Consider the following 26,426-nt stretch of genomic DNA (forward strand, 5'->3'; position numbering starts at 1 on the left):
TAACATATAAACGTGATAAATACACCCTACAGTAGAATAAATTAATATAAAATGAGATATGGTAGCTAGACAACTTGTACAAGTGACGGCAAGAATGACATTTTCTCTAGTCCGACATCAGAGAAAATGTGTATACTATAACATTACTGGGGGTAACTAGAAAATTATTCCTTGCGTATCCCTTCACTCAGAGCATCATTTCATCTAAAAATGGTGTTACATGAGAATGGGATTGTTGCTCTTTATTTATTCTACTGTATCAACGTGGAGACAACTTGTACACAAACTAGACGCGTATGCCTGGTTTGTTTACAAAACTCTGGGACACTTTAAATGTCATAGAATATTATGTGTGTGTGGGGTGGCCTGGTATGGTAGGTATAGTAGCCTGGCTGGCTACCATACATACCACACTTGATTTTAAGGTAAGTAATGAGTGTATTATTTGTGTATTTTACTTTTTTATTGTTTTTTAATGTCTAGTTCTATTGCTAACTTAATATATGTTGGTGTAAACTTGTTAGCTAGTATTTGTATGCAGTTATAAGTGGAAAAAAAGGGCGTTCCACTTTACGGCAATTTCCGCTTTATGGCGGTAGCCTGGAACCTAACCTGCCATATAAGTGGGGCCCTACTGCATATGGTAAATGCTGATACTCATAATTTACAACAAACTGTATGGCACTTCAGTGATTCTTATACACTATACAGTGTCTTTTACCTTTGGTAATACTGTAGAGCACTTCATATATCCAAGTTTGTTTAGTTTTATTTGCAGGCTTACCCATTGTAAATAGTCATATTTTCAATACTGTTTCTTTATTTCTTATGAATAAATTAGCAGGCTCCGCAAATGAGTCTACATAGTGTGGATATTTCTTTGAACAGAGATATCATCCAAGGGTAGTGCTACACTACACTTACCTCAAGGTCACACACAAAATATGTTGGTGTTGAGTCTCAGTCTTCTACTACAAGGGAATGGCAGTTTTTCTGTTTCTGCTGAATTTAAGGATAAGAAGATGGAGTCTGTGATGATTCATTACATTCGTTCCGACAAATTACTTCAAGTGAAGGTATGTAAGCCATTTTCATAATGTCTGATACTATCTAATCATCATAGAACAAGTAGAATAGACATTACATTTTTGTCCTTATATGTAATAAATACACTAATGAGTGATTATATGTGTATCTTAGAAGGCATATATTATGAACAAATGTTAAAAGAACTATAAATAAATTGTAATAAAATAAGTATTAACCCCTTCACTGTCCACTTTAAAAAAAAAAAAAAAAAATTCTTCTCAAATGGAGAATCTTATTTTTGAAGGTAATGGCACCAAAAGTACGAAATTTGGTGAAAAACTTACAAAATTATGCAAGTGCAAAGTTAGCAGTCTTGATGCAATTTCACCCACTTTGAATTCCATTTTAACCCTTTCAGGGTCCAGACCCTTGATCTGAAATTTATTCTCAGGGTTCAAAAATTTTCAGGAAAAAAAAAAAAATTCTTATGAAATGACAGAGAATCTTTTTCTGAAGGTAATGATGCCAGAAGTATGAAATATGATAGAAAACTTACAGAATTACACTTTTGCAGAGTTATTGATCTCAGCGATATTTATGCACTGGTGATTTTGCCCACTTTGAGTCTAATTTTAGACCAATTCCATTGTTCCAATTGACCAAACACTTAGCTATTTTGCTAGTATGCCTTCCATTCTGTAGATTGAGAACAAGAAACTATCCATTTAACTATTTCAACTACCCAATAAAGTGATCAGAAATTGGTAATTTGGCCAGTTTCACACAAAACTCAATAATTGCCAATTCCTAGCACTAAAACAACATCTCTTCTGTTCATTAGTTATGTCTCCAGGCCTCTCCCTTATTACACTTGCTTTCCGTTTTGAAATTTTTATTAACACAAATAGAAGATTTACTGTTATGCAGACTACCGCATTATTGTAATAATTGTATAAATAACGTCAGCTCATTCATGAATGTGTATTATAGACTGACCAGTTGGATGCATATTGGACGAGTGATGTGATTTGTGTCCTATAGAATATCGAATATTTCCAATACTTTGAGCTCAATTTCAAGTTACTTCCAGTCCTGAAACCAACCAAAATCATCATTTCTGTAATATATCTTCCATTCTATGAAATGATACCAAGAAACTGAGAATAAAACCATCAGAAAATACACTACAAAATTGCTGTTTCAAGCCATGTGCTATTTCATGCACTGTGTGAGGAAAATTTTTTTTATATGCTGCATATTCACCACATAGACCCATTGTCTCATATCTAGATCAAAATTTACCGCTCACAGCTGTAAATTTTGATCTAGAATTACTTGAGCTGAGCTCAAGTAATTCTACAATATGGACCCTGAGCTCAAAGCTGTAGTACTATGCCACAGACCTCCTAAAGGTTAAGCTAATTGCACTGCTTCATTCGACCAAATTCTGTTTCAGTAGTATGTCTTCCATTCTATCAAATGATACCAAAAAACTGCCAATAAAACCATAAAAAATTTTTAAAATGTGGACACCAATTACTTTTAATTTTGGGGTTCATGTACTGTATAAATTACTAAATTAATAATACTTGAATAATTCCCAAAAGTTAACTTAGTATAAAATTTTTAAGGTACCATGAATAATTTCTTTTTGATGCAGAAAATTCAACCTTTTATTTTCTTATCTAGTTCCCCTTAATCTATTTTTATTTTCAATTGGCAAGGATCGCCATATATACTATGGCCTTGGGGAGCATCTTGGATGGCGGCGCATCACTAGAAATTTGCTTATTGATGTACATAAAGGGGCAAGTTCCTCTCCATTTCTGCGTAAAAAATTTAAGAAGGTGAGACATTTTAAGTTTTATTATTAGTCATGCTATTTTTGTTTGTGATGTAAGATAATTATCCCTTTTTACAGTGGAACCTCAAATTTTGAACGTATTGCTTATCGAACTCTTCGAAAATAGAACCCTTTTCTCGAACCAACTTTGTCCCTATTATCGAACTCGCCCTTATATTCGAACCACCGGGTACCAGACCTGTCTTGCAGCTCGCTCAGTCTGCGTCCCCACGCAGGCGCCGTGAACCATTCTGGTTTTGTTGATGCTTGAGTGAACACTAGCCTGCGCCCTCATTCAAGCATTTTACGATTATTTCATTGTGTTTAGTGCTTGTGGGACTGTGAAATAAGCTACAATGGGCCCAAAGAAACTTGCTAGTGGTGCCCCTGTGGTAAAGAAAGTTAGAAACACCATAGATGTGAAGAAGGAAATAATACAGAAGTGGAATGATGTCCAAGTGGAATGATGTCCAAATGTTTGTGGAGAAGTACCACCCTGAGCAATCTGAAACAAGCCATCTTTGCAACAAATTCAGTGACAGAACCATGTCCCATTTTAGGGAAATCTTAGAGGCACCATAAACAGAGGACTGTGGACAGTTATTTTGTGAGACAGGGGTCCAGTGACTCTCAAGCTGGTCCTAGTGGCATTAAAAGACAGAAGGGAAGTAACCCCAGAGAGGTCTTTGATACCTGAAGTCCTCATGGAGGGGGATTCTCCTTCCAAACAGTAACTCCAACTCCCTCTCTCCTCCTCCCTATCTTCCAGATGCCATCACCAATCTTCAATAAAGATAAGTAAAATGTTATTTTATATGTTTAATGAAATTTATTAATACTGTACATAATTGAACACTATATTTGTTGTGTGTATGTAAAACTATAATTAATCTCTATAAAATGTATTTTTTTTGTGTGAATATTTTTGGGTTTCTGGAACAGATTAATTTTATTTCCATTATTTCTTATGGAAAATATTGCTTCGCTTTTCAGACTTTTCGAATTTAGAACTAACTCCTGGAACGGATTAAGTTCGATATTTGAGGTTCCACTGTACTTGCATTTTTACATGGAGTAAATAGAACAGAAATATGCTTTCTAATATACAGAGTAAATTTAATATACAGAGTGAAAGTTAAGACACTTGTGCAACATCTGGTTATCTTTATTGTAGACGTTTCGCCATCCAGTGGCTTTATCAATACCGATTCTTGGACATAATAAGAAATCAGAAGAACTATGTACAAAAGATGAGGTAATCAGTCCCTCAGCCTTGGAGGTGGTGTTTAGAGCACCGTGGTTGTAGAGATTCAGAATCTCTACAACCACGGTGTTGCACAAGTGTCTTAACTTTCATCTTGTCGGTATTGTATACCTGTCTTGCACAATATACAGAGTAAATTTAAATTTTCTGGTGTTATGAATGTTTCTTCAACAAACCGACCATATCCCACCGAAGCAGGGTGGCCCAAAAAGAAAAACAAAAGTTTCTTTTTAGCTTTAGTAATGTATACAGGAGACGGGGTTACTAGCCCCTTGCCCTCAGCATGTTAGTCGCCTCTTATGACATGAATGACTTACGGAGTAAGAATTCTGTTTCACTTCCCCATGGAGATAAGAGGGAATAAATCAGAACAAGAACTAGTGAGAAAATAGAAGAAAACCCAGAGGAGTGTGTATATATACACTTGTACATGTATGTGTAGTGTGACCTAAGTGTAAGTAGAAGTAGCAAGACGTACCTGAAATCTTGCGTGTTTATGAGACAGAAAAAAGACACCAGCAATCCTACCATCATGTAAAACAATTACAGGGTTCCGTTTTACACTCACTTGGCAGGACGGTAGTACCTCCCTGGGTGGTTGCTTACCAGCCTACTACCTAGTAAATGGGTTCAACCAGAGGACCATCAGGATCCTGAAGGTGGACTCCACAGTCTATCTGTGAATGTTGTACTGAATTTATAAAATACGTATATTTATAATAATAAAATTTAATTTTTCTTTTGTTCTGGTTGTTAAGTTTGTCATAATGGTACAGATGTGTAGAAATTGGCTTTAGCCTTCTATGAAAAGTCTCTAGAACCATCTTTAATTAACCCTTAAACTGTCAATGGAGTAAAACAAAATTGTAGTGCCAAAATAATTTTTTTTATATAAAAAAATTAGTCTTGATTTTATGTGTGTTTTAAAACTTACCAGTAAATAGTTGTTTAAAGTTTCTTGAAGTGACCCTTATTTGGTAACATAGTTGCATCTCACACACCTGCAGTTGCATACCACAAGTGTTTTTTGGCCATTTTTGTTTTTGTTTTTAAAGTTTTCAAAACATACACAGTGGTACGTCGAGATATGAACTTAATTTGTTCCAGAAGGCTGTTCGAGTGCTGATACTGAACGAATTTGTTCCCATAAGGTATAATGTAAATTAGATTAATTCATTTCAGATCTCCAAAAATACTTACAAAAGCACTTACATAAATACACTTACATAATTGTTCGCGTTTTGAGCTGTTCGTATCCCGAGGTACCACTGTACATGTGATTAGTTTATATCAATATTTTCAGACCAATCACTTCTTTGAAGGTGTCTTGAGTCCTCTCTGAAGAGTCTTGTTTATTTATTTAATCATGGGAGAAGCACTACAACTGTAAAGTGCCTGGGGAATGGGAGGCAATCATGTGGTGAAGGTTTCACGACATTCTCATAATGGAAAATATGATATAGATTCAGACTCACTTTAACATAGGTACAGTTGCATAAATGTACAGACAGGTCCTTCATATTGTGGGCTCCAAAGAAATTAAACAAAAAAAGAAGGGTCATTTGAATTTGTCTGTTCACATCTAGCAAAACAGCTATTGAATGGGTCAGTATGTTGATAAGAAATGACCAGTGTATTAAACATATAAGTGTGAGAAATGAACTCATGAACTAACAAAGAAAGTCAAAGTTGGCATAATAAGTCAGTTTAAAAAAAAAAATCATAGTGGATGTTGGTCAGTTATAGTGGTAGTTTATACAGGGCCACACTAACCCTCTTCACACATTTACATATCAGCAAGCAACAGCAGTCAGAATTTAAGTTCAGATTAAATTGTTTCTTTTTACTTTCTAACCTATATGAAAATTGATTTGCCCTTTTTGGAGCTCTAGGGAATGTAACCCTATTATTCCATATGTTCTTCAGTTTGAATAATGCTGATTTCAATAAAGTGCCAATTTCCAGAAAAATAACTGAGGGTCTACTGTATATAAACATTATTCTTGTATTCCTCACAATTTAACTGATGATGCAGAGGTAGATAACAGCTGATTTAGTCCCATCCGTGGGAAAACTGTGAGACGATAAACAATATATGTATTTATGAACATTATTCTAGGGAGTAGGTTGGTAGACAGCAGCCGCCCAGGGAGGTACTACCGTCCTGCCAAGTGAGTGTAAAACGAAAGCCTGTACTTGTTTTACATAATGGTAGGATTGCTGGTGTCCATTTTTCTGTCTCGTAAACATGCAAGGTTTCAGGTACGTCTTGCTACTTCTACTTACACTTAGGTCACACTACACTTACATGTACAAGCATATATATACACACCCCTCTGGTTTTCTTCTATTTTCTTAATAGTTCTTGTTCTTGTTTATTTCCTCTTACCTCCATGGGGAAGTGGAACAGAATTCTTCCTCTGTAAGCCATGTGTGTTGTAAGAGGCGACTAAAATGCCAGGAGCAAGGGGCTAGTAACCCCTTCTCCTGTATATATTACTAAATGTAAAAGGAGAAACTTTAGTTTTTCCTTTTGGGCCACCCCACCTCGGTGGGATACGGCCGGTGTGTTGAAAGAAAGAAGAAAGATGAGCATTATCTGGTTGTTGTACAAGTGGAAGTGATTGTTTATTGGGGTAAAGTTCTACTTTATTATTATAATCAGAAAGAAGTGCTAAACCTACAAGGGTCATGTAAAGTCCCACAGCCTAGACTTTGTTTGCTAAATATGTGAGAACTGGCCGCTAAGGGAGGAGGGGAATGTCATCCTATATTTTTATGTTACTCTAGATTACATTATGTGGATGGTCATCAAAAGAGGGATCACTGTACTTGGGTGGTTATTATAACAAATTGTTAACTTTTCTTCAGGTATCAAGATCTAAGCTGAATATTGTGTCCCTCTCAGTGCATGGAGAAGGAAGCATAGCCAACATTACTTTAGCTTCTGCAGAGCACTTACATCACTTTTATGATGCTGCCAACTGGCTACTAAAGCATCAGGATGAGCAGGGAGGTTGGTCTATCCCTGTTCCACGCAAGGTAAGCCACACCAGAGAATAACTGTGCCTTGAGTGTATGATATTTGAATTGACATAAAAGCAGTGAGTTAACCCAGGTACATAGGTATCATAAAATGACCAGCTGTGGGTCAATATTTAGTGACAACTACCCAAAATTAACACAAATTACTTGGAATTATTTTTTAAGTAGTATATGATTTTAATTGTTAGGAGCCCAGTCTTGTTACTGAATGTTGACTCTTATTTTGGGTGATCTCAAAGAACATCCATTTTTTCAGTAGTGTTGTCAAGGGGAAAAAATCTTGCTTGCTAGAATGTAACAAATCAAACACCCTGAGAACATCAGCTAAATTCAAATTGGAAAATGTCCTGAAGAAGAGTGGTCATATTAGTGGCATGACAGTAATATGAGTGGAATGTATGAGTAATATAGTACAATAATTGTGAAAAAAGTAGTTTATTCAGTATTTTTGGTAAACACACATAAGAAATGAACAATAAATTCTATACAAATTAAAGTGTAATTAGTTCAAAAGTTTTTATTTTTAACACTCAGGCCATCTCTCACTGTGGTAGGATGACCTGACAAAGAAGAAAACACTTTCACTGTTACTCATTCAGTCACTGTCTTGCCAACCTCACAATTAAGATTATCCTCCAACTGCAACTTCTCATCACCCCCTTCTTCAGAAATCAGAGACTGTTTTCCCACCTCCAGCTAATTGGTTTCTGTGAATCCCTTCATAAATGCTACCTTGCTTATATTTAACAGCACATCATATAACTGCCTGCCTCTACTATCTAACATGCTCACACAATCCTGTTAGATGTCCAAACTTACTTATCTGAATTCAAATGACCTCATTACATGAAAACTGTGTATTGCTGCAGGTGATCAGTGGGGTGCTAGAGCTTGGTGCTGGCTGGTACTCAGCCATGGCTCAGGGCCAAGCTATGTCCCTCCTTGTTCGAGCTGCACATCATTCTGGCGACTCTCAATACCTAAAGGCTGCAGTACGAGCCACTGCGCTATTTTCTGTCAATGCAACACGTGGTAAAATGTTTTTCTATTTTTGTACTTTAAACTAAGTGACCCAATTGTAGTGATTATATTGAATGCATATACTGACATTAGCATCTTCAGGATTGTTATTATAGATCAAAATAATTTTTTGCAGATTAAAACACTAACATTACAGGCATACCTTAACATATGTGCAGAGGTGGGAGCTGAAGCTAAAATTATGGAAGGAAACAGTATTTAATATAAGGATTGTTTTACTCTTAGGGTGAGCACTAATGTTTCAAAAAAATAAGATTACTCCACATTCATTTATTAAGCTCAACAGCTTTCCATACGTGTAACACACGTTGTTTATAAATTAGATTAGTATGCTGAAAGTTTGAGGCAAAGCTGCCAACAAGTTTAGTAAACCTAACCAAGAAAGAACTCGACACAATGGTCTCAGTCCACTAGACCATTACGATTTTTTTTTTTTTAGGCTAATTTATAATGATTTTTCAGTTTTTACCAAATGCATTCATACCGTGTGTTTATACATGTACAGAGCTCAGACTTATTTGGTAGAGCTTGGTTAAGAACAATGGATTTGATATTTATGCCATGAACTTTGGACCACAATATAGCATCAGCTAAGAGGGTAATGGGATAATAATACTGTAATATAATCAAATTAAGCACCAAACTAGGTAATAGCAATAAATGTGGGACAAAGTTTTCCATCTATTAGTTCCATGGAATAATTTATATAGAGGTATGCCTGAATCAGCATTACAATATTTACAGTGCTATATTCACAAAACTCTTGTAATAAATTTGGGTTATATTTAATTTTTTTTAATACGATAGGACCCTCGTATCTGCGGGGGATGTGTTCCAAGGACCTGCCATGGATACCAAAACTGTGGATAGTAGCAAACCCTATATATAAGTCCTATAAATACCATTATAAAGTTTAAATGAATTATGCACAGTAAGTAGAGAATTATCACTTTTTCACTGATGGGAACAACTTCACAGTTTTGAAGAACTGCCAGCTTCTCTAGTTTTGTGCTTTGGGGCATAATATGCAAAATTAAGAGGTATTTTTGGGCCACAGTAACCTGTGGATACGAAGGTTTTTACTGTATATTAAAAAGCTAAGCTGTCATACATAAAAACTAAATCATTAGCCTGGTAGACTACATTAAAACAGCACTATGGTATGTTAAAGTTTTCACCATAATACAAATACAGTATAGCAGATTTAATGAAGTCAGTATGTATGGACAGAAGTAACACTAGTCTGTTTATATTTTAAATCACTGGAGCATCGCTGTATGATCCTTGTGAGTTTAGCACTTAGTTATGATTATAATTAAATCACTGGAAGTGGTATAGTACAGTATATGTTTTTTTAGTAAATTATACTATATATCCTTGAATGAAAACCATTGCTTGAAGATTTCTTATATCCAATAACAGGTGGTGTGCGAACTTACTTCCCTGGAGGCTATGTATGGTATGAAGAGTACCCAACAAACCCTTCACTATTTGTGCTCAATGGATTCATCTATAGTCTCTTGGGGCTTTACGATTTAAAAGAATTTTCGTAAGTATGTTCATCATTAACTGATGATCCCTGGAACGATTAGCAGATATGTGTCACACTGTATTATTCGTACTTTCTAATTTTTAAACTGGGGGGGGGGGGTTATAAGCAAGACGAGTGGTAAGAAAGATGCCAACATAATCATTTTTCCATACATTTCACAATTAAGCAGAGCGATGTCCAGTCAATGTAATTAAATTTCATTCATGCAACTGAAAGGTGTGGAAAGGTCAGTATTTTTTTTTTAACATCAATTGTACAGGCTAACAGCTATGACCTACATGAACTCATTTAAAACTCTAGCCCTAAGGTATACTACCACACCCTGGGATGTTATACCACCCACAACAGCTGACTAACATCCAGGTACCTATTTATTGCTAAGTGAACAGTGACAGCAGATGTGAGGAAACATGTCCACTGTTTCCATCCATTTATACTGGGGACTGAACCATGGACACTGAGCTAAGTGCACTATCAAGCTACGGAAAAGTATTCAAAAATATTAGCTGGTTATGGATATTTATGAAGGTTTAAATTGTCATAGTAAATATTAACTTAGGAAAATACACATGATCAGTAAAATTCCAGTTATATGATGTAAGCTCTTTTGCAAACAAAAACAGCATGGGCAGGGCATCTGAAATTATGCACGTGCTTTAGTTTACTGCAATGAAATATATTGGTTATGCCTTTCTTTTCTGGCAAATATTATTTTATTGAGTTAAGAATTTAGAAAACTTTCTGTGATATAAAATTATAAAGCAGATCAGGGAATCAATCATTCAGACATGTCCTGGAGTAAGCTGCTGGTGATATACTAGTCAAGTAATGAGGTTGCCCAAAATTTGACAAAATTATTTGGACAAATTACTTGCTTTTTTTTTAGCATAATTTAAAATCTTAAGAGTTGGTATGAACAGACATCCAGTAAAGTATTTACTTATAATCATCCTATGAAAGAAAAAAACTTTGCTCATGTAGTATTGCAGTTAAAGTGCATAATACAGTGGACCCCCGGTTAACGATATTTTTTCATTCCAGAAGTATGTTCAGGTGCCAGTACTGACTGAATTTGTTCCCATAAGGAATATTGTGAAGTAGATTAGTCCATTTTAGACCCCCAAACATACATGTACAAACGCACTTACATAATTGGTTGCATTGGGAGGTGATCGTTAAGCGGGAGTCCACTGTATTTGCTTAATAATAAGATAGGATTAATCCGCTTCATGTCTCTGAAAATACTTGTAGTTAAAGAATGAGAGAATTAACAGGTGAATTAAAGTCAAGATAATGAAGTGCTTTAATATCAGAATAAACTGATGTTATGCTTTCTGCACTGATTCTTTGTGCCCTTTACAACAGTATTATAGTTCTATTCCTCTTTCAGAAGAGACTCCAGTAATAAAAGCCGGGATTTGTTTGAAGATGGCATGAAATCTCTAAAAAAGTTGCTACCCCTCTATGATACAGGCTGGGGATCCTTGTATGATTTGCGTCATTTCACAACTCATGTAGCGCCCAACAGAGCGCGCTGGGACTACCATACAACCCACATCACCCAGCTGCTTTTGCTGGCATCCATTGATACAGATCCTGTAATATCTTCCACTGCCCAGCGCTGGAAGGACTACATGAATGGCCATAGAGCTAAACACAATTGAGAATTCCAATGTGAGTAAATTACAAAACAAAAATTTCTCGTATGTACAGACTGTACTTAGATTTTTTTTCCTGCTAATGACTAGGGCTTGATAAACTCATGGTTGAGAAAATAAATGTAGGTGAGAAAGGGAGAGTTTTTACTGCATATGCTGAAATATCAAACTTTTTTGTATCAAAGGCATTTCTGCAAGAAAATAAGCTTTGGAATTTTTGATAAGCTAAACTAAAGGAAGAGCCATATTGCAGTGGATAAAAATAATGTAATTGTCTCTATTTGCTGGATACAGTAAATCTTATGTCTGCATGTATACATTATATATATACACACACAGTAGCCACTTTATTAGTAACTAGAACAGCCTGAATTATTCATGGAATGGATTCAACAGGGTGCTGGAAATATTACTAGAGATATTCTGGTTCATGTTGACATGACAGTATCATGCTGTTGCTACAGATTTATCAGGTGTACATTCGTGCTCCAAATCCCAAAGGTTTATGCAAAATTCTGACCCATCCATCTGCATGCCACAGCAAAAATTGCAGGTTATTAGACCAGGTGATGTTTTTCCAATCTTCAACTGTCCAGTTTTGGTGAGGCTGTGCTCACTGTAGCCTCAGTTCCCTGTTCTTAGCTGACAGGAGTGGAACCTGGTGTGGTCTACTGTAGCACGTCCACTTGAAGTTTCGAGGTGTGCATACCACTGTTGTAACTTGTAATCAAATGAGTTACTCTCGTGTCCCTGGCCATTCTCCTCTGACCCCTCTCATTTTTAAGCTAAAAGGTGCTGCCACATGATTGGCCAATTAGATATTTGCATTAACAAGCAGGTGTACCTAATAAAGTGGCTATTGAGTGTGTGTATATATATGCAAAACAGGCACTCTTAACAATGCAGAACAATCCACTTGGTAATGGAAATCTTAAGCTCAAGATATTTTGCACTCTCATACATTGTCAGGAGCTATGTAATGTTCCAAGACTAACAACAGATAGTAGGGGGAAAATTCTCTGAGGCAAGGCAAAAGTGTAGTGTCAGGCCATTTCACAGAATTTTCTCCCCACTATCTGTTGCTAGGCTTGGAACATTGCATAGCTCCTGATGATGCACAAGAGTCTGAAAGATCATGAGCTAAAGAGTTTCATTCCCATGTGGCTTGTTTATATATATATATATATATACACAGATACAGACTGTACCATGATCTCTGTAAACTCACTGTTTCCCAGCAGAAATTTTCATCTATATTTATTGAGAGCTATGAATCTCTTGTTTTAGTTTATGTTCAAAATACTCTTCACTTTTATTACTATATAAAAATACAACAATGTATTTCCAATACAAAGCATTGCTTTGTATATAAAAATCTCTCATCAAATATGGCTGAAGCTACTGCTTACTGTTGCTTCCTAGTCTCTGAGATGAAAGTATCAAGCATGGGTAGGTGTATTCATGTAGGAGATGCAAAGGAGTGTGTAGAGTAGAAAGACAGGTGGTTAATAAGAGACTAATATAACTACTCTGCCTTGCTATGTGATATTTCTGGTATATACCGATCTGGGTCCACAAACCTTGCATGGATGGTGGCAGGTGGACGAGTCCACAGGATGAAAACCCCAAACTCGTGTAATTTTGTTTTGGAACGAGTCTGTGGGGTGTGCCTCTGCCATAGTCCTCATGTGATCTTCCATTTTTCTTGTGGCCACAGCTCAAACTATAAACGAGTGTGTGTGTAATTAGAATTTCTTCAAACTTACACCAGAGATTGCTGATTAGAAATTCAGCTTTATTTTTTTATATCGAAGTGTTGACACTATATGTGTATGATTTGGAGATACCAATGGGCTTTTTGCCTTTATGGATTATCTGCTTTGCTAACAAGACAATTTTTATTAGGGCTTTAAAATCACATATATCACTGTATGCAATTGTATAATACTGGATTATAAACTGATATGCTATTATAGTACAATAACATTGAAGTTTTTAATTAAACTGTACACTGTCAATATTTTGACAAAACTAAATATATTTTCTGAAGTGCATATTTCAGCAAAAACTTAATGTTTGGAATAATACAATGTGCATGCAACTGATTTAAATACCCTGCATTCATGATGTGTTTGCCTTCTAAGCCAATTTTCCCCTCATACATGCATAGCAGTTTGAAGAGTTCCCTGGGCTTCCACTAACAATGTGCTGTTGTGCTCTAGATAGTTTTCCATCCTGAAAGTCAGGTTAACTAATGCCTTCATGTGGTAGTTTGTCATACTAATTATCTGGTAACAATCTTTAAAAAAAAAAAAATTCACAACCAACAACAGATTGGAGATAACCCAAAATTCCGGTTTATCCTGGACCATTATTAACTCAATAAGGATTAAGGATGAACCAAAATACTGTCTTGCTTTATCTCCAGTTTGTGGGTTAGTTGCAGATTGTTCCACCTGCATATCGTGAATTATTCTCCTGGTAGGTAATCTTTTGGCTCGCTGACTAGCATACCTGTATGGGACTTGTAGTAGTAGTTACAGTAGATTATCAGTCACAGGTTAAGAATTATTAGTATGGCAGTGTATTTTCATAGATTCCCAGCACTGTTGTTTGATAGACTGCCATATATAAAGTAAAGATGATTGCCTCCCTGAAGATTATCTCCACAGCTTTTGTCAGAGGTAACTGGCTAAGAGAGACACGTTTACTTCATCTCTGCTCAATCTAATTTAGTGCTAAAAATCTCACATGTATGTATTGTATTACCATCAATATATCAAAAAACATGCACGTTGTGTTTGTTATATATTGAAAAAGTATATTATTTTTTTTTTCAACAAGTCAGCAATTTCCCACTGAGGCAGGGTGACCCAAAAAGAAAAAGCTTTCATCATCATTCAACACTTTCACTTCACTCACAAAGGTGCCCAGATACAACAGTTTAGAAGCATATATAAAGATAACATACCCCTCTTTTAAAGTGCAGGCATTGTACTTCCCATTTCCAGTACTCAAGCCCAGCTGTATAAAAATAACCAGTTTCTAACAGCTCGTCAGGTCCCAAAAACCATTCACACATGCTTGCTGGAAGTCCAAGCCCCTTGTCTGCAAAACCCCTCCCTACAACCTTCTTGAGGACTTCCCCTTCAGATTACACGCTCTCCAAGTCATTCTACTTTGATAAATTCTCTCCAAATGACTGAACCACCTCAACAACCCCTCTAATACTTTTAGTAACTCCACACCACCACCTAATTTCCAAACTCCAAATTCTCTTCATAATATTTACATCACACAGGACATCTCCACTGCCTCCAGCCACCACCTTGCTACCCAAGCTTCACACCAATAGAAGAGTATTGGTACCACTGTACTTTCGTACATTCCCTTCTTTGCCTCCATGGATAACATTTTTTGTCTCCACATATACCTTGACACACCACTCGCCTTTTTTCCTTCATCAATTCTATGGTTAACCTCATCTGCTGACAAGTATCTGAAAACATTCACTTCTTCCATACTCCCTCTCTCCAATGTGATATCCAATTTTCCTTTATCTAAATCATTTGATATACTCATCACCTTACTCTTAGCTATATTCACTTTCAACTTTCTACCTTTACACACCCTCCCAAACTCATCTACTAACCTTTGCAACTTTTCTTTAGAATCTCTTGTAAGCACAGTATCAGCAAACAGTAACTGTCAACTCCCATTTTGTATTTGATTCCCCATAATTTAATCCCACCCCTCTCTCCAACACCCTAGCATTTACTTCTTTTTTACAACCCCATCCATAAATATATTAAATAACCATGGTCACATTACACATCCCTACTTTTACCGGGAAGTAATCTCCCTCTTTCCTTCCTCCTACGTGACCAGGAGGCCTGGTCACAGACCAGGCCGCGGGGGCGTTGACCCCCGGAACCCTCTCCAGGTAAACACCCTAACCTGAGCCTCACTATCCTTATAAAAACTCTTTCCAGCATTTTAGTAACTTACTACCTATTCCATATACTTGCATATATTATAAACATGATGGCCATCTCCCACTGCCTTGCCAGAGGCATGCAGATACAACAGTTTAGATGTCACTATAAACAGCAAATATCCCAAACCCCTCCTTTAGAGTGCAGGTATTGAAATTCCCACCTCCAGGACTCAAATCCAGCTAGCTGGTTTCCCTTAATCCTTTCACAAAACATTACCCTGCTCACACTCCATGTAAACTTTCGTATTTGTGTGCCTCTGTCAAGAAAGTGAGAGTGATGATGAAAGTTTCTTTTTCGGATCACCCTGCCTCGGTGGGAGATGGTCAGTTTGTTGAATATAGTAACACTGTGACTAGCCGAGGACTCAAACTCGTGTAGTTTTGGCCCGCCTCATGGTGAGCAAAAAATCATATGACGCTCTAACCCACAGGACCACTCAATCCTACAAGAATCACACACCCAACAGAGCTAGATGTTTTACCGTGATCCGAGGACATACGGTGGTGTGATTCTTGTAGGATTGAGTGGTCCTGTGGGTTAGTGTCATGTGATATTCACTCACCATGAGGTGGGCCAAAACGACATGGGTTCAAGTCCTCAGCTAGTCAGTGTTGTTGATTAAATACCACTCGTTCGTGGTTACAATAACGTGTATATGTATATACAGTAGGGCCTCATTTATACGGCAGGTTAGGTTTTAGGCTACTGCTGGAAAGTGAACATCGCCAGAAAGCAGAACGCCATTTGTTTTCACTTATAAATGTCAGATAATAAGATTACACTAACATATATTAAGTTAGCAATAGAACAAGGCATTAAAAAGTAAAATACACACACAGTACACTCATTACTTACCTCAAAATATTTGTAGTCTTAATGTAGGGTGAGAAATGAGTAGTATTTATTGTAAGAAGTTAGGTGTGGTAGATCTGGTAGCCAGCCAACCCTACCCCACCCACATGTAATATACTTCAACATTTAAAGAGCCCTAGAGCGATAAAATGCATATAGTGTACACTCATTACTTACCCTAAAATATTTGTAGTCTTAATATAGGGTGCAAGGTGAATAGTAGGGTAGGTAGGTATTGAAGTGTTGTAGGTATCGTAACCCCATCTGGCCACCCCACTCACACATATACTAGGCATTTCAAGCACCCTAGAGTGATAAAATGCATATACAGTACACTCATTACTTTTAAAATATTTGTAGTCTTAATGTAGGGTGAGAGGTGAGTAAATGAGATTAAACAAATAAATGAGAGAGAGAATGAGTACATGAGATAGGACAGACGTGAGTTTGTAAACAAACCAGCCGAATGTGTATGGTTTTAGTTCATTCCTGCAAGCTAACTAGAAAAACATCTCATATTTATGTTAATTTATTCTACTGTGGGTATATTTATCATGTTTATATGTTACTTAGTGTGTTTATTATATAATTTTGAAAAAATATAGATGAATTAAGCAAAATGTCAATATAGACATTTTATACAACATTTAATGTGCCTCAGGGTGATTATTAATGTGTTATTATCTTTATTATTAATATAGTATCTTCAAGACTAATAAGACACTCTTAGTGATCTTAATGTGTACCTGCATCCCAGCACAGTGTGTAAGTTTACTTAGGTACAGGTACACATAAGTATAATTATCAGATTATATATAAAATATGAAATGACTTTAAAACACTTGAAATTTTGGAAAGTTTCCAAACATGATGGAGATACATGGTGCTCACGGAGAATAAACAAACTGAATGGCATGCACCATTTTTGAAAGACGGGGAGCCGTATAGAGAGTTTTGGTCATAATTTGAAATCGCCATATTAGTGGAATGCCGTAAAGTGGGGCTCTACTATATACATATAAAATTTAACACTGGCTATCTTGCACAGAAGTAGGGTGACATAAAAGAAATGAGAGGAAACACATTCACCATCATTCAGTCACTATCTTGCCATAAGCAGGTGTACTTCACAGTTCAGATGACTGAATTGCAACATCTTCATCCCTCCAGTGTGGGCACTGTATTTTCTACCAAGTCCAGCTAACTGGTTTCCCTGAATCCTTTCATAAATGTTACCTTGCTCACACTATAGCAGGATGTCAAGTCAGAAAAACCACTTTTTGAAGTAACATGTTCACACAACTTGCTGGATGCTCAAGCCTCTAGCTCTCAATTACAGTGGAACCTCTACTTACGAGTGCCCCAACGTATGAGTTTTTTGAGATGCGAGCTTCAGAACACCTCCACTAGTTGGCTTAGTGAACGCCACAACTGCTCAGCAGTACACACATTTACCTCACCATGGAAGCATTTCTGTGTTTTGTGCAGTTATTTTGCCAAATTTTTTTTTTCTAACCATGGGTCCTAAGAAAGTAAGAACAAAGGACAGTGCTGAGAAGAAAAAGAGGATGATGTCTATGGAATTAAAGCATGAAATCATAGATAAACACAAGCAAGGTGTGCAGGTTGTGGACTTGGCCATGCAGTACCAGTGTAGTACTTCTACAACATGTACGATACTAAAGCAGAAGGAGTCAATAAAGGCTATAGCTCCAGCCAAGTGATAGTGTAGCAAGTAAATCAGTGAAAAGTGAAGTGGAAAACAAAATAATAAATTGTAGCAGTTAAGTTCAGCAATCAAGTGTAGCATTCAGAGTGTAGAGCAAGTAAGTTAAGAGACAGACAAAGCACAAAACAAAACGAACTCCTTTAATATTGTTGTTGGGGTTTAGAGGGCCACTGACAGCATATACCGCTCTTGCCTATCTTTTCCACCCTCAACCTCTGCCAGCATCTGTTCTCCAAGGTAAATATGTACACTTTATCAAACCAGTTTATTTCTTATTTATCAATACATTGTTTCAGTGTTTTCCTTATGAAATGTGATATAGTGCAGTTAGCCTCACAAACACTGTTTTCTCTTATAAGACCTCAGAAGGGAAAGCATGGGAAGATATGGTTAGAGCGGGAATGGCTGCCACCACTCGTCACATAATGACATATTTTATTCATTCTAGAGTATATATTATGTTTCTATGTTATTTATATGTTTATTATGTCATATTAGATCAACTTTGATAGATAAATAAGCCTTAGAGTTGATATTAGCATTATACTGAAGTATTTTGCCCTGCCTCCCAAGAGCAGGGCAGCGCTGTATAGCCCTTGTGGCTTAGCGCTTCTTTTTGATTATAATAATAATAATCCCAAGAGCAGGAATTCCTCTGGAATGGATTAGTAGCTTTTCAGTTAATTATAATGAGAAAAATTGATTTGATATATGAGCAAATTGAGTTATGAGCTATGTCACGGAACAAATTAAACTCTAAAGTTGAGGTTCCACTGTATACTTCCTTTAACCCCCCCTCCCTCCCTGGGACAACTCCTACCCCTCCACCTTAGATTTATGTAGCCCCTTAGTAATCCTGTCCTGCTCCATCTTAAATGCCCAAGCCACCTTAATAACCCCTCCTCAGCCCTCTGAATTATACCTTTAGTACCCCTCAAGGGCAGCTCCTTGATGTTGGTGAGGGGCTCTTGATCTAAGGAATTTTACCTAGTGCTCCATTTCCTTGAACCAAGCCTGAATGCCTTGTATTACCCCAGGCACTGTATAGTCTTGAAAGGTTTGACACTTTCCCCATGAATGAAAAAATTTTCATTATTTACAGGATAGAAATTCTGTTACCATTTTATATTATAAATAATGATCATGTTATCTAATGCATGGGAAAATAGTTACATGTGAAATTATTTTAAGTGATAACTACTGTGGGTTTAATGCTTAGTTTTGATTATAACAATAATTTAGGTAATAACAGCCAAAATAAGAATATCATTAATGTAATTTTTAAACCCTTTCACTGTCCAAACCCCCAAAATTAATATTGCTCTTAGTGTCTGCTTTAAAAAAAAAAAAATGAAATAAATGAATCTTTATCTGAATGTAATGACACCAAAACTCTGAAATCTGATGGAAAAACTTATGGAAATACACAGGCACAAAGTTAGCAGTCTGGGCACAATTTATGCAACAAGTGATTTGAGTCCTATTTTAAGTAAATTCCATTGCTCTATTTCACCAAATTCTTAGATATTTCTCTAGTATGCCTTCCATTCTATCAACTGAGTGCAAGAAACTGCCCATTTTACTAATACAACTATCCTATAAGGTGGACAAAGGTTGGTAATTTGGTCAATTTTCCACAATTAAAAAATACCAGTTTAAAAAGAGTGCAAAAAAAAAAAAAATACACATTCCTAGCACTAAAACAACATTTCCTCTTTTCATTAGTCATGTCCCCAGGCCTCTCCTATATTACATTTGACTTCTTTTCTGAATTCATAATCATACAAAAATAAAAGATTTATTTCCCAGATAATAAAATATAGCCAGGAATGATTGATCATGGTATCCCAATAATTGAAACAGACCTATTAACTGTCCAAATTTGGCATGATTGGCCTGAGATGCCTGGTCAGCATAGAATGGGTCTTAACACTCGGTGTGCACTGTATTAAAAAATCTGGGAGCACCAGTTCAATTGGCTTTGAGGTGGATGTGGCCACAAGTGGTCGAGGAAATATCAAAAACCTAGATAATAACCCATGTGCAACACCCTTTCAATTTTGGTACCACTGGTAGTGTCATCCTGCCAGAATGTCTTATAACCTATGCCCTAAGTAATAAACAATTCTGGAACGTGTAATACATGTCAACTTCGTGGCCTTATACAGTGGACCCCCGCATAGCGACTTTAATCCGTGCAAGAGGGCTGATTGTTATGCGAAATGTTCGGTATGCGAATGAATTTTCCCCATAAGAAATAATGGAAATCAAATTAATCCGTGCAAGACACCCAAAAGTATGAAAAAAAAATTTTTACCACATGAAATATACATTTTCCTACACACAAAGAGAAGGATACATGCACAATAGTAGAGTAGTACATGCACAATATATATTGTGCATGTACTACTCTACTAAATGAAGAATAAATGACACTTACCTTTATTGAAGATGCAGCAATGATTGATGAGACACTGTGTCCTGGGAGTGCCTTTTCCTCCTGAGTACTGTAGGTCCTGTTTGGCATTTTCTTCCAGAACAGGCCTTATCACACTGTGTATGCCACTACGATTCTTAAATCTCTCAAACCAACCTTTGCTGGCTTTAAATTCACCAATATGAGCACTAGTTCCAGGCATTTTTCCCTGTTCACCTGGGTGTTAGTCGATTGGTGTGGGTTGCATCCTGGGAGACGAGATTAAGGACCCCAATGGAAGTAAGTTAGACAGTCTTCGATGACACTGACTTTTTTGGGTTATCCTGGGTGGCAAATCCTCTGGGGTTAATTGTTTCTTGGTATTCTCAATAAGCCACACCAACAACGGTGCTACAGCAGCAGCTGACGGTGGTACAGCAGCAACAGACGATGCTACAGCAGCAGCAGCAGCAGCTGACGGTGGTACAACAGCAGCAGCAGCTGTACCACCAATAGTAGCGATGGTTGATTGGGGTTTATTATACAACCTGGTCAGCTCGGAGACACGCACTCCACTTTCATACTTATCAATGAACTTTTTCTTCATCTCTATAGTAATTCTCACCCTTATTGCTGTAGGGTTGGCACTAGAAGCTTTCTTGGGGCCCATGGTCACTTATTTTCCAGAAAAAATCAAAAACACTGTAATAATACGAAATGTTCCGATTGTATGCTTGGATGTTACCGCGGAGGCTGGCTGGTAAACAGTGCCACCGGCGGAACATGTGAGCATGGTTCAGGCCGCACATTGGACGCGTCTCAGACGAAGAGTGGTGAGCGGGTTTTTGGGCGGTATGCGAGGCAAAATTTTTGCGAAAAAAGCGAGCGGTATGCGGATTGTACGGTATGCGATGCGTGCGGTATGCGGGGGTCCACTGTATTTCGGTAAGTACTGGTCTTAAATTTTTTTTGAGGGGTCTTATTACACACAGAAAATTGCCCTCTTTAATTTAAATTTTTTTTTTTTCCAAAATACAGTAGACCCCCCACCTTACGATATTAATCTGTTCCTGAGAGCTCATTGTATGGTGAATTAATTTTCCCCATAAGAAATAATGAAAATCAAATTAATCCGTGCAAGACACCACAAAGTATGAAAAAAAAAAAAATTTTACCACATGAAATATTAATTTTAATACACACAAACTGACACTTACCTTTATTGAAGATCTGGTGATGACTGATGGGATGGGAGGAGGGGAGTGTGTGGATGTTTAGAAGGGGAATCCCCTTCCATTAGGACTTGAGGTATCAAGTCCTTTTCTGGGGTTTCTTCCCTTCTTCTTTTAATGCCACTAGGACCAGCTTAAGAGTCACTGGACCTCTGTTGCACAACATATCTGTCCATAGAGGCCTGTACCTCCTGTTCCTTTATGATTTTTCTAAAGTGGTTCACAACATTGTCATTGTACAGGTTGCCAACACGGCTTGCAGTAGCTGTGTCAGGGTGATTTTCATCAAAAAAGGTTTGCACTTTGAGCCACTTTGCACACATTTCCTTAATCTTTGAAGTAGGCAACTTCTTCAATTTCTCTCTCCCCTCCTCCGAAGCAGTTTCCTCAGGTCTGGCCTCTTGCTGTTGAAGATGATCTTGCAGCTCATCAGTGGTTAGTTCTTCATTGTCCTCTTCCACATCCTCCCCACTAACCTCCAGCCCCAAGGACTTCCCCAATGCCACAATGGATTCCTCAACTGGCATACACTTCTCAGGGATAGCCTCAAATCCTTCAAAATCCCTTTTGTCTTCACATTCTGGCCACAGTTTCTTCCAGGCAGAGTTCAAGGTCCTCTTAGTCACTCTCTCCCAAGCCTTACACAACTGAGGATACTAAAGTGATCTTTCCAAAACTCTCTTAGAGTCAATCGAGTGTCTGAGGTCACTTCAAAGCATTTTTGAAACATAGCTTTTGTGTAGAGTTTTTTGAAGTTTGAAATGACCTGCTGGTCCATGGGCTGCAGGAGAGGAGGGGTATTAGGAGGCAAAAACTTGACCTTAATGAAGCTCATGTCCCCAGAAAGTCGCTCTGCCAAGTCTGAAGGATAACCAGGAGCATTGTCTAATACCAGGAGGCACTTAAGGTCCAATTTATTTTCCAGGAGGTAATTTTTCACAGTGGAGGCAAATGCATGGTGTAACCAGTCATAGAAAAAGTCCCTAGTGACCCATGCCTTACTGTTTGCCCTCCACAGCACACACAAATTAGCCTTGAGGACATTGTTTTGCCTGAACACTTTGGGAGTTTCAGAGTGATACACCAATAAAGGCTTCACTTTGCAATCACCACTAGCGTTAGCACACATCAAGAGAGTAAGCCTGTCTTTCATAGGCTTATGTCCTGGGAGTGCCTTTTCCTCCTGAGTAATGTAGGTCCTGTTTGGCATTTTCTTCCAAAACAGGCCTGTTTCATCACAATTAAACACTTGTTCAGGTTTCAGTCCTTCACTGTGTATGTACTCCTTGAATTCCTTCACATATTTTTCAGCTGCTTTTTGGTCCGAACTGGCAGCCTCACCATGCCTTATCACACTATGCCACTATGATTCTTAAATCTCTCAAACCAACCTTTGCTGGCCTTAAATTCACTCACATCACCACTAGTTGCAGGCATTTTTCTAATTAAATTGTCATGCAACTTCCTAGCCTCTTCACATATGATCGCTTGAGATTTGCTGTCTCCTGCTATCTGATTTTCGTTTATCCATACCAATAACAGTCTCTCAACATCTTCGAGTACTTGCGATCCCCTATTCGAAAACAAAGTTGCACCTTTTGCAAGAACAGCTTCCTTGATTGCCGTTTTGTTGGCCACGATAGTAGCGATGGTTGATTGGGGTTTCGTATACAACCTGGCCAACTCCGAGACATGCACTCCACTTTCATACTTAGCAGTTATCTCTTTCTTCATTTCCATAGTAATTTTCACCTTTTTTACCACAGGGTTGGCACTAGAAGCTTTCTTGGGGCCCATGGTGACTTATTTTGCAGGTACAATCACTTAAAATGCTGTGATAATATGAAATGTTCCGATTGTATGCGTGGATGTGACTGCACTGGCTGGCTAGTAAACACTGCCACCCACAGGGCAGCTGAGGCGTGCTCAGGCCACACGGGATGCGTCTCAATCGCGTGAGCTGAGTTTTTTAGCATGAGGCGAGGCAAAATTTTTGCGTTAAAATGTATCGTATGGTGGATTTAACATAAGGTGAAGGTCCACTGTATTTGGAGCGCTGGGCGAGCAAACATAGATCTACGTTTGGACAGTTACTGGGTTAAAAAGCCTGTAAAAAAAAAAAAGATTGGGTGCTGTAGGGGCAGCCTTTTCCTTCCTCAGGAAAATTAGCAAAAATTTAATATTTCCACTAATTTGAATCAAGCTACTTCTCATCTTGAAAACAACCATAATCATCTCTATTTCAGTAGTAAGTCTCTATCAAATGATCCCGAGAAACAGCCAATAAAACCATCCTAGAAAACAACTCAGTAGGTATTTTAAACCAAAACAAATGGTCAGTTGTCCTTTGCCCATCATGCACCTTCTAGAATTTTTTTTTTATATTGTGCACACTCACCACAGACCCATTCTCTCATATCTAGGCCAAAATTTACCATTCACAGCTTATCTGAGTGAGCTGATTTCATAAGGGATCCTGGCCTCAATGACATACAGTAAGATCCCAGTATTTGCGGGTCCAGTATCCGCGGTTTACTGTGGCTCAAAAAATAACCCTTAATTTTCCTTAAAAATGACCTCAGAGTGCAAAAATAGTGATATTGGAAGTTCTTCAAAGCCTACGAAAAGCTGTGAAGTGCTTCCCATCATGAAAAAGTGATAACTCTCCACTTATTGTGCATAATTTATCAATTAAATTTTATAACAGGTATTAAATGGGATTAAATCTGGAGTATCTGAGAGAGTTAGAGCAAAGGAAGGGGTAGCAGTAATGTTGAAGGATCAGTTATGGAAGGAGAAAAGAGAATATGAATGTGTAAATTCAAGAATTATGTGGATTAAAGTAAAGGTTGGATGCGAAAAGTGGGTCATAATAAGCGTGTATGCACCTGGAGAAGAGAGGAATGTACAGGAGAGAGAGAGATTTTGGGAGATGTTAAGTGAATGTATAGGAGCCTTTAAACCAAGAGAGAGAGTAATTCTGGTAGGGGACCTGAATGCTAAAGTAGGAGAAACTTTTAGAGAGGGTGTGGTAGGTAAGTTTGGGGTGCCAAGTGTAAATGATAATGGGAGCCCTTTGATTGAACTTTGTATAGAAAGGGGTTTAGTTATAGGTAATACATATTTTAAGAAAAAGAGGATAAATAAGTATACAAGATATGATGTAGGGCGAAATGACAGTAGTTTGTTGAATTATGTATTGGTAGATAAAAAGACTGTTGAGTAGACTTCAGGATGTACATGTTTATAGAGGGGCCACAGATATGTCAGATCACTTTCTAGTTGTAGCTACACTGAGAGTAAAAGGTAGATGGGATACAAGGAGAATAGAAGCATCAGGGAAGAGAGAGGTGAAGGCTTATAAACTAAAAGAGGAGGCAGTTAGGGTAAGATATAAACAGCTATTGGAGGATAGATGGGCTAATGAGAGCATAGGCAATGGGGCCGAAGAGGTATGGGGTAGGTTTAAAAATGTAGTGTTAGTGTGTTCAGCAGAAGTTTGTGGTTACAGGAGGGAAGAGGAGCGATTGGTGGAATGATGATGTAAAGAGAGTAGTAAGGGAGAAAAAGGTAGCATATGAGAAGTTTCTACAAAGTAGAAGTGATGCAAGGAGGGAAGAGTATATGGAGAAAAAGAGAGAGGTTAAGAGAGTGGTGAAGCAATGTAAAAAGAGAGCAAATGAGAGAGTGGGTGAGATGTTATCAACAAATTTTGTTGAAAATAAGAAAAAGTTTTGGAGTGAGATTAACAAGTTAAGGAAACCTAGAGAACAAATAGATTTGTCAGTTAAAAATAGGAGAGGAGAGTTAGAGGTATTGGGAAGATGGAGGGAATATTTTGAGGAATTGTTAAATGTTGAAGATAGGGAAGCTGTGATTTCGTGTATAGGGCAAGGAGGAATAACATCTTGTAGGAGTGAGGAAGAGCCAGTTGTGAGTGTGGGGGAAGTTCGTGAGGCAGTAGGTAAAATGAAAGGGGGTAAGGCAGCTGGGATTGATAGGATAAAGATAGAAATGTTAAAAGCAGGTGGGGATATAGTTTTGGAGTGGTTGGTGCAATTATTTAATAAATGTATGGAAGAGGGTAAGGTACCTAGGGATTAGCAGAGAGCATGCATAGTTCCTTTGTATAAAGGCAAAGGGGACAAAAGAGAGTGCAAAAATTATAGGGGGATAAGTCTGTTGAGTATACCTGGTAAAGTGTATGGTAGAGTTATTATTGAAAGAATTAAGAGTAAGATGGAGAATAGGATAGCAGATGAACAAGGAGGCTTTAGGAAAGGTAGGGGGTGTGTGGACCAGGTGTTTACAGTGAAACATATAAGTGAACAGTATTTAGATAAGGCTAAAGAGGTCTTTGTGGCATTTATGGATTTGGAAAAGGCGTATGACAGGGTGGATAGGGGGGCAATGTGGCAGATGTATGGTGTAGGAGGTAGGTTACTGAAAACAGTGAAGAGTTTTTACGAGGATAGTGAGGCTCAAGTTAGAGTATGTAGGAAAGAGGGTAATTATTTCCCAGTAAAAGTAGGCCTTAGACAAGGATGTGTGATGTCACCGTGGTTGTTTAATATATTTATAGATGGGGTTTTAAGAGAAATAAATGCGAGGGTCTTGGCAAGAGGCGTGGAGTTAAAAGATAAAGAATCAAACATAAAGTGGGAGTTGTCACAGTTGCTCTTTGCTGATGACACTGTGCTCTTGGGAGATTCTGAAGAGAAGTTGCAGAGATTGGTGGATGAATTTGGTAGGGTGTGCAAAAGAAGA

General features: G+C 37.6%; 2 protein-coding genes across 10 annotated transcripts in view; one reads left to right on the forward strand and one right to left on the reverse strand.

The window, feature by feature from the left end:
* Positions 1-26,426, forward strand: part of Hsepi (D-glucuronyl C5-epimerase) — a 607,106-nt gene that overhangs the window by 525,803 nt on the left and 54,877 nt on the right. For 7 of the 9 annotated variants that reach the window (XM_070095439.1, XM_053786105.2, XM_070095440.1 and 4 more), the window contains 6 exons: positions 889-1,076; positions 2,754-2,876; positions 7,008-7,178; positions 8,051-8,213; positions 9,645-9,771; positions 11,165-13,794. In XM_070095439.1, coding sequence (XP_069951540.1) covers positions 889-1,076; positions 2,754-2,876; positions 7,008-7,178; positions 8,051-8,213; positions 9,645-9,771; positions 11,165-11,438 — 1,046 coding nt within the window. In that variant the 3' untranslated portion in view covers positions 11,439-13,794. Of the gene's footprint in view, positions 1-888; positions 1,077-2,753; positions 2,877-7,007; positions 7,179-8,050; positions 8,214-9,644; positions 9,772-11,164; positions 13,795-26,426 lie in introns of those variants that run through there. The other 2 variants (XM_070095437.1, XM_070095438.1) reach the window with 1 other exon arrangement.
* LOC128698389 (TATA box-binding protein-associated factor RNA polymerase I subunit B) overlaps positions 13,020-26,426 on the reverse strand; it is a 122,352-nt gene continuing 108,945 nt past the window's right edge. The window contains exon 12 of the mRNA XM_070095436.1: positions 13,020-13,155. Within this exon, the coding sequence (XP_069951537.1) occupies positions 13,117-13,155 (39 nt within the window). The 3' untranslated portion in view covers positions 13,020-13,116. The remainder of the gene's footprint in view (positions 13,156-26,426) is intronic.

Source organism: Cherax quadricarinatus, chromosome 50 (genome assembly GCF_038502225.1).
Source record: "Cherax quadricarinatus isolate ZL_2023a chromosome 50, ASM3850222v1, whole genome shotgun sequence".
NCBI classification, from domain to species: domain Eukaryota; kingdom Metazoa; phylum Arthropoda; class Malacostraca; order Decapoda; family Parastacidae; genus Cherax; species Cherax quadricarinatus.